The sequence below is a fragment of the Acipenser ruthenus genome, chromosome 54 (genome assembly GCF_902713425.1).
Source record: "Acipenser ruthenus chromosome 54, fAciRut3.2 maternal haplotype, whole genome shotgun sequence".
NCBI classification, from domain to species: domain Eukaryota; kingdom Metazoa; phylum Chordata; class Actinopteri; order Acipenseriformes; family Acipenseridae; genus Acipenser; species Acipenser ruthenus.
This window is the reverse complement of record NC_081242.1, coordinates 1097943-1107020: the sequence shown is the minus strand read 5'-3', so window position 1 is coordinate 1107020 and position 9078 is coordinate 1097943. Positions and strand designations below refer to the sequence as shown.

Genomic DNA, 9078 nt, shown 5'->3' with positions numbered 1-9078 from the left:
ACAATGCTTCCCTATGCTTTACCAGACCTCTCTGTGCTTTACAATGCTTCCCTATGCTTTACCAGACATCTCTGTGCTTTACAATGCTTCCCTATGCTTTACCACACCTCTCTGTGCTTTACAATGCTTCCCTATGCTTTACCACACCTCTCTGTGCTTTACAATGCTTCCCTATGCTTTACCAGACCTCTCTGTGCTTTACAATGCTTCCCTATGCTTTACCACACCTCTCTGTGCTTTACAATGCTTCCCTATGCTCATACTGTTTCATGGGATATAATTCTCAAATATTCAAACAAGCATTGATGGAAATCAATCCCAAGGCTCAGAGGAAGCAAGTTTATCTCCCGCAATTAGAAAATAGAATTTAAATAAAACAAAATAATAATAATTGAAATTAATTTTAGGCCACCGGATTAAATAATTAAAACTAAATAAATAAAATACATATTGATTTTATTCCAGCACATTATTCAAGTTATTCATTCATTTTTTATTTATTTTTTTGACTCTGGCACAGTTTTTTGCGTAGGCCTCGAAAGAAGCCCGGGGCTCTCCTAGTCTTGCTCCCCCCACCTCGCTCCCCTTTCCCCGCAGTAGCTCTGTCTGCTTCTCTCTTACAGGGGGTGCTGGGGTTCGCAGAGGAGCTAGCTGACTATAAGAAGGTGTGCCCTTAAAACTAAAGAAAGAAATTAAGAAATAAAGAAACATTCACTTTCTTTCTCCTACTTATTATTTTTTATTTTTAACTTTTTGTGTGTTTTTTTGTAGATATATATTTTTTTACCTTATATTTTATAATGTCTGTTTCTAACTGGTTTTCAGTCCCACTGAGCTCTCAATTACTTCACCAGACCCTTCACTGAACTGATCGTTTGCTTAATTAGACCCCTTTGTAATCGTCTTCAGCTCTTAATAAACAGTTTGCAGATTTCAAGTTACTTAGAAACTGTTACGGCTGACTTGAAATCTGTTTATTAAGAGGTGAAAACAATTACAAAGGGGTCTAATTAAGTAAACGATCAGTTCATTGAAGGGTCTGGTGAAGTAATTGAGAGCTCAGGAATGCAAAAAACTTGGTCTTTTGGTATTTTGGGAAGTAAGGTTAAATAAAACCTATTCAAAGAGAAAGGGGGCTCCCTCCAGTCCAGGGCAGGCTTGAGGCACGGAGACTGAACTGCTCCCTCCCTCCCTCACCCCCCTAATAGAAAGGGGGCTCCCTCCAGTCCAGGGCAGATTGAGGCATGCAGACTGAACTGCTCCCTCCCTCCCTCACCCCCCTAAGAGAAAGGGGGCTCCCTCCAGTCCAGGGCAGATTGAGGCATGCAGACTGAACTGCTCCCTCACTCCCCTAAGAGAAAGGGGGCTCCCTCCAGTCCAGGGCAGGCTTGAGGCACGGAGACTGAACTGCTCCCTCCCTCCCTCACCCTCTAAGAGAAAGGGGGCTCCCTCCAGTCCAGGGCAGGCTTGAGGCACGGAGACTGAACTGCTCCCTCCCTCCCTCTTATAAGAGAACTGCCCTCTCAAAAATCTTTTAATAAAAAAATAAATAAATAAAATAAATACTTCTTATTATTTCCTGAGTCCTGATCGATGAGGTAGCAGAACAGAGATTAGAATAGATCTCCTTTTTGGTGATTTCAAATCCACGTTTTGCATTTCGAACTTCAAAACTCTCTGTCCTCTCCTCTCTCTCTCTCCACAGCCTGATTTTGTTGGCATAATCTGCACTCGATTGTCTCCCAAGAAAATCATTGAGAAATGGGTTGATTTCGCCAGGTACTGTCTGTCCGCCTTCAGCAGATATTATTATTATTATTATTATTATTATTATTATTATTATTATTATTAGTTTATTTAGCAGACGCCTTTATCCAAGGCGATTTACAGAGGCTAGGGTGTGTGAACTATGCATCAGCTGCAGAGTCACTTACAACTACGTCTCACCCGAAAGACGGAGCACAAGGAGGTTAAGTGACTTGCTCAGGGTCACACAATGAGTCAGTGGCTGAGGTGGGATTTGAACCGGGGACCTCCTGGTTACAAGCCCTTTTCTTTAACCACTGGACCACACAGGCTGGGATGTATAACCAAGCCAACACTACAAAAAGCTTAGTGCTTTTCATTCATAAAACATAATTTCTAAACCACCAGCTTGATCAGCCCCCCAGTGTGTCTAGCTAACAAGCTCAGGTGTGTCTGATTATTAAACTCCTAGCGAAACCAGGACTGGATCACACTGCTGTGCAGCAGGAGTCTGATTACCATCCCTGTGATGATAACCAGCTTTGTTATTGCAGGGATGGGAATCAGACTCCCTGTTCCGCAGCAGTGTGATCCATTCCAGGTTTTACTACCAGCTTGATCAGCCCCCAGTGTGTCTAGCTAACAAGCTCAGGTGTGTCTTATTATTAAACTCCTAGCTAAACCAGGACTGGATCACACTGCTGTGCAGCGGGAGTCTGATTCCCGTCTCTTGTGTGTGTTTTCCAGGCGTCTGTGTGAACACAAATACGGGAACGCTCCCCGCGTCCGGATCAACGGCCACGTCGCGGCTCGCTTTCCATTCATTCCAATGCCTCTGGATTACATCCTGCCGGAACTGCTCAAGAACGCAATGAGGTGAGCCATTGAATTTACACTGAAGACGCTGAGAGAGACTTCTAGTGGAAACGTTTGCCATTGAATTTACACTGAAGACGCTGAGAAAGACTTCTAGTGGAAACGTTTGCCATTGAATTTACACTGAAGACCCTGAGAAAGACTTCTAGTGGAAACGTTTGCCGTTGAATTGACACTGAAGACCCTGAGAAAGACTTCTAGTGGAAACGTTTGTAGTATCATAACTATTAAACACTCCTGAATTTTGAAACACTAAAATACACTTTTTAATTGATGGTAACATTGCTAAAGAAATGTGAAGTTTGAAGTGCTGGATCGATCCTTAACTTGAATTATAATCCCTCTCTCTCTCTCTCTCTCACCCTCCCTAACTGTCTGTTTCTGTCTGTGTCTCTCTCACTCCCTCGCTCCGTTTGTTCCTCTCTCTCCCCCTCTCCCCTCTCTATCTCTCTCTCTCTCCCTCCTCCTCCTGTCTCCCCCTCCCGTCATCCCCCCTCCCTCCCCCTCTCTCTCTGTCTGTCTCTCCCTATGTCTGTCTGTCTGTCTCTCTCCCTCCTCCCTCTCTCCCTCTCTCTCTCCCTCTCTCTCCCTCTCCCTCCTCCCTCTCTCCCTCTCTCTCTCCCTCTCTCCCCCTCTCTCCCCCTCCCTCACTCGTTATCCCCTCTTCAGAGCGACGATGGAAAGCCACCTGGACACTCCATACAACGTTCCGGACATCCTGGTTACAATCGCCAACAACGACGTCGACATCATCATCAGGTACTCTAACAGCGAATCAGCTCTCTGCTTTATACCGGGGGCGGGGTCAGACTCCGAGCCCTGGTGGGGCGCAGTGTGTCCTGTGGTTTATACTCTCTCTGCTCTCCTCTCCTCTCCTCCCCCCCTCCCCTCTCTCCTCCCCTCCTCTGTTCTCTCTCCCCTCCCCTCATCTATTCTCTCTTCCCCTCTCCTCTATTCCCTTTCTCCTCTCCTCCTCTCCTCCCCTCCCCTCTCTCTCCTCCTCCCCTCTCTCCTCTCCTCCCCTCCTCTGTTCTCTCTCCCCTCCCCTCATCTATTCTCTCTTCCCCTCTCCTCTATTCCCTTTCTCCTCTCCTCCCCTCCCCTCTCTCTCCTCCTCTCCCCTCTCTCTCTCCTCCTCCCCTCCCCTCTCTCCTCTCCTCCCCTCCTGTTCTCTCTCCCCTCCCCTCATCTATTCTCTCTTCCCCTCCTCTATTCCCTTTCTCCTCTCCTCCCCTCCCCTCTCTCTCCTCCTCTCCCCTCTCTCCCCTCTCTCCTCTCCTCCCCTCCTGTTCTCTCTCCCCTCCCCTCATCTATTCTCTCTTCCCCTCTCCTTTATTCCCTTTCTCCTCTCCTCCCCTCCCTTCTCTCCTCTCCTCCCCTCCTCTGTTCTCTCTCCCCTCCCCTCATCTATTCTCTCTTCCCCTCTCCTCTATTCCCTTTCTCCTCTCCTCTCCTCCTCTCCCCTCTCTCTCTCCTCCTCCCATCCCCTCTCTCCTCTCCTCCCCTCCTGTTCTCTCTCCCCTCCCCTCATCTATTCTCATCCCCTCTCCTCTATTCCCTTTCCCCTCTTTCTCCTCTCTCCTCCTCTCCCCTCCGCTCTCTCCCCTCTCCTCCCCTCCTCTCCTCCTCCCCTCCTCTCTCCTCCTCTCTCCTCCCTCTCCTCCTCTCCCCTCTCCTCCCCTCCTCTCCTCCCCTCCTCTCCTCCTCCCCTCTCTCCTCCTCTCCTCCTCCTCTCTCTCCTCCCCTCTCCCCTCTCTTCTCCCCTGCAGGATCTCCGATCGTGGGGGTGGGGTCCCTCACAGCATCCTGGAGAAGGTCATGGATTATCACTTCACCACGGCCGAGTCCAGCTCTCAGGACCCTCGCATGACCTCTATGTTTGGGAACATGGTGGACATGGTCAACAGCGGCCAGTCGGGACCGATGCACGGGTAAGAGGTCGGGGGTCAGGAGGCAGGGCTAGTCCCAACTTCAAGAGAGTCCCCATCAACTCCTAGTGAAACCAGGGAACGGATCAAACCGCTCTGCAACGGGAGTCTGATTCCCAGCCCTGTGATCATTAATATTGCAGGGATGGGAATCAGACTCCTATTCCACAGCAGTGTGATCCATTCCAGGTTTTACTACCAGCTTGATCAGCCCCCAGTGTGTCTAGCTAACAAGCTCAGGTGTGTCTGATTATTAAACTCCTAGTGAAACCAGGACCGGATCACACTGCTGTGCAGCGGGAGTCCTATTTCAATCCACTATACGAGAGTCAATGCAAAGTCCTTATGTCCTGTGTTTGCAGAGAGACTAAACTAAGTTACTTGCTAGAACCAAAGTCATTGTATTTATCTTGCTCTTAATTGTATTAATACTTGTACTGTGATTCTTGAAATGTATTTTTGTGTACGAGTGTAAGTCACCCTGGATAAGGGCGTCTGCTAATAAATAAATAATAATAATAATAATAATAATAATAATAATAATAATTTCCAGCTCTTCCACAACGACTCTCTCCTTGCGCAAACGTGTCTGTAGAAATCCGCGTGCGCGTTTCTTTCTGCCGTAACTGTACACTAGATGGTCAAGTCACTTTGTATTAGTTTGTGGTGGTATCGGGCCATCGTTCTGACAATGCTGTTTTAAGCTGTGGCTGGATAATTCTGCTGAAACCGTTATTCACAGTTAGGCCACTGGGCGGCGCTAGAGGTCTAACGCCACTTTGCTTAGTGCTGTTGATGTGCTTGATTAGCCTCAGAACGATTCACTCAGCACAAAAATTAGTCCGTTTTTTTCACCCTCTATATAGAATGAACTCCCTCAGCTTCATAGAGTCCAATGAAAGCTGCTGAATAATGTTCCCTTGTTAACATATTGAATTGCACCCCCTCTATATAGAATGAACTCCCTCAGCTTCATAGAGTCCAATGAAAGCTGCTGAATAATGTTCCCTTGTTAACATATTGAATTGCACACCCTCTATATAGAATGAACTCCCTCAGCTTCATAGAGTCCAATGAAAGCTGCTGAATAATGTTCCCTTGTTAACATATTGAATTCCACCCCCTCTATATAGAATGAACTCCCTCAGCTTCATAGAGTCCAATGAAAGCTGCTGAATAATGTTCCCTTGTTAACATATTGAATTGCACACCCTCTATATAGAATGAACTCCCTCAGCTTCATAGAGTCCAATGAAAGCTGCTGAATAATGTTCCCTTGTTAACATATTGAATTCCACCCCCTCTATATAGAATGAACTCCCTCAGCTTCATAGAGTCCAATGAAAGCTGCTGAATAATGTTCCCTTGTTAACATATTGAATTGCACACCCTCTATATAGAATGAACTCCCTCAGCTTCATAGAGTCCAGTGAAAGCTGCTGAATAATGTTCCCTTGTTAACATATTGAATTGCACACCCTCTATATAGAATGAACTCCCTCAGCTTCATAGAGTCCAGTGAAAGCTGCTGAATAATGTTCCCTTGTTAACATATTGAATTGCACACCCAGCGCTTTGTAGTTTTCCAGATACTTAACATTGAAAAAACTGACTGGAAAAATGTGACATTTCTGAAATCTAACATGAAATACTACTGGACTGCTATTATGGCTTCCGATAGACTTTTTTTTTTTTTTTTTTAATTGTCTCAATCCTAAATTTCTAGGTGATGCAAAACTTTTGTCCACAGCTGTATACACACTGGGGCCTGATCAAGCTGGTAGTAAAACCTGGAATGGATCACACTGCTGTGCAATAGGAGTCTGATTACCAGCCCTGCAATAATAATGCTGGATATCACAGGGATGGGAATCAGACTCCCGCTGCACAGCAGTGTGATCCAGTCCTGGTTTCACTGGGAGTTTAATAATCAGACACACCTGAGCTTGTTAGCTAGACACACTGTGGGGCTGATCAAGCTGGTAGTAAAACCTGGAATGGATCACACTGCTGTGGAATGGGAGTCCCTGAAGACGCTGAGAAAGACTTCTAGTGGGGTTTTCATAACTATTAAATACTCAAGTTAGTGCTGAATTTCGAAACCCCTAAAATAATTGCTGTCATTTCTAAGCATAATGATCAAATTGCTGAAAGTAATGAAAATCTGTCTCTTGCAGTTTTGAAGTGCTGGATCGATCCTTGACTTGAATTCTAACCCCCCCCCTCTCTCTCTCTCTCCCCCCCTCCCGCTGTAGTTTCGGTTTTGGGTTGCCCACGTCCCGCGCCTACGCAGAATACCTGGGGGGGTCCCTCACCATTCAGTCACTGCAAGGGATTGGGACGGACGTTTATCTGCGATTCAGACACATCGAGGGAAAGGGGGAGAGCTTTCGAATTTAAATCCACTCATCACCTCACACAGACCAGGAAACCTTCACAATCTAACCTGCACAGCAGTGTGATCCATTCCAGGTTTTACTACCAGCTTGATCAGCCCCCAGTGTGTCTAGGTAACAAGCTCAGGTGTGTCTTATAATTAAACTCCTAGTGAAACCAGGACTGGATCACACTGCTGTGGAACGCGAGACTGATTCCCAGCCCTGTTTTTTTTATGTATATATTGTTTAAGGCCTGTCTTTCAGCTGTGAAAGAACATTTTTCTTTACAGTAAATGTATATGTTGTTCCACAACGTTTTTGGAGAATTATCGGGGACCTTTCAGACCCGTGCCAAGGACCCCAGTTTCAGACCTGGTGCAGAGGGGTGCTCACCCCATTTTGACACACAAATCTATCAGAACGCTCGCTTCTGTACGAAATCAAATCACTGGAACTGAAAATCGAAGTTAAATGCTCTGGTCTGATTTTTAATTAATGACACTGGGCCAGCCACAAATGGTGAAATGCATGAGACCTTTTTCGTTGCCTAATTAAAACGTTTTAACAATTTACCAAACGGAAATTGAATTTCTCTCGGTTTGCATGCAGGCCGTCCTGTCAAGTTCTGATAGATTTACACCCCTCCCTGACTGCTTGGGGGCAGATGTAAACGTGTAATAACTACCTAAGATGTTTGTTAAATGATTCACCATCAGATGAATCGCAACCCACGACATTTTGTGACGATGAGGAGTTTCACGTGTAATATCTGAAACACCACAACAAAAAAATAATAATAAACGGTTTCAAAATTAATAAATGGTGTGTTTTTTTTCTGTAATTGCTTGTGTTTGCAAATGAGTCATTTGTGTTTTTTTTTCTCTCTCAAGATATCACATTATTTTTACATACAATTCCCCATTTATACAGCTGGGTTTTTACTGGAGCAATCTAGGTAAAGTACCTTGCTCAAGGGTGCAGCAGCAGTGTCCCCCCCACCTGGGATTGAACCCACGACCCTCCGGTCAAGAGTCCAGAGCCCCTAACCACTACTCCACACTGCTGGGTTACAAAATAACCACTTTGTGTAGTGTTTTTATATAATCTCCTCTGCTAACCCCACAGCGTGAGGGAATCCCTTGTAGATCATCTGTTTGGTTTTTTTCCTTTCCCTCGAGCGTGAGGGATGCCCTCCAGTGACGTGCCACACACACACGCACACACAGGAACTCACCATGCTCTGTTTCTGTCTGTGTTGTGTTGCCAATGGTAACGAGCCATCTAAAGTAAAAAGAAAACCACAAACAGATGTTCGGAGTTCCCTATAAGAATAATAATAGAAAAATAAAACGCATCCATATGCGGTCGTTCGCTGGAACCTCAAGCTGTTAACCCATTCAGTGCCGTCGCCCTGGTTTTTGTGGTGCATTTTTACTTGTTTTTAAAATGTTTTAAAATAATCTTGTTATTTTCAGTCAGTGGTTGAAGAAAAGGGCTTGTAACCAGGAGGTCCCCGGTTCAAATCCCACCTCAGCCACTGACTCACTGTGTGACCCTGAGCAAGTCACTTAACCTCCTTGTGCTCCAGTGGTTAAAGAAAAGGGCTTGTAACCAGGAGGTCCCCGGTTCAAATCCCACCTCAGCCACTGACTCACTGTGTGACCCTGAGCAAGTCACTTAACCTCCTTGTGCTCCGTCTTTCGGGTGAGACGTAGTTGTAAGTGACTCTGCAGCTGATGCATAGTTCACACACCCTAGTCTCTGTAAGTCGCCTTGGATAAAGGCGTCTGCTAAATAAACAAATAATAATAATAATAATTGTGTTAATCACAACAAAAAAAAAAGTTAAGTATAACTCCAGACCTACAGATGCTTTTCTGACGCCTTGATATACAATCAGAAACCAAAGCCTAAAAATGATCAATTTCTTGGTGTTTCATTTCGTCCCCACAGCGATGATTAAGCAGCTCTATTTTCTATGTGTTTTGAGTTTCATAGCCGGTGTGAAATTTCACTGCTCAGATTACAGGAACGCGTCCTGACCTGGTCTGTCAAAATAGGACCCTGGGAATATATCTGTATGTCATTTTACACTTCTAAAAAAATATGTCATTGGTCTATAGCCGGCTTTTGTGTCGTCTTTTTTTTTT

The 9078-nt window shown here is 45.4% G+C and overlaps 1 protein-coding gene across 2 annotated transcripts in view; it reads left to right on the top strand.

The window, feature by feature from the left end:
• The window catches only part of LOC117398293 (3-methyl-2-oxobutanoate dehydrogenase [lipoamide] kinase, mitochondrial-like), a 14312-nt gene extending 6543 nt beyond the window's left edge, over nucleotides 1–7769 (top strand). The window contains exons 7-12 of one of the 2 annotated variants that reach the window (XM_034912899.2): nucleotides 624–665; nucleotides 1706–1779; nucleotides 2494–2622; nucleotides 3292–3381; nucleotides 4392–4553; nucleotides 6806–7769. In XM_034912899.2, coding sequence (XP_034768790.1) covers nucleotides 624–665; nucleotides 1706–1779; nucleotides 2494–2622; nucleotides 3292–3381; nucleotides 4392–4553; nucleotides 6806–6950 — 642 coding nt within the window. In that variant the 3' untranslated portion in view covers nucleotides 6951–7769. The remainder of the gene's footprint in view (nucleotides 1–623; nucleotides 666–1705; nucleotides 1780–2493; nucleotides 2623–3291; nucleotides 3382–4391; nucleotides 4554–6805) is intronic. The other variant, XM_033997271.3, reaches the window with a different exon arrangement.
• Nucleotides 7770–9078: the final 1309 nt, after the last annotated feature.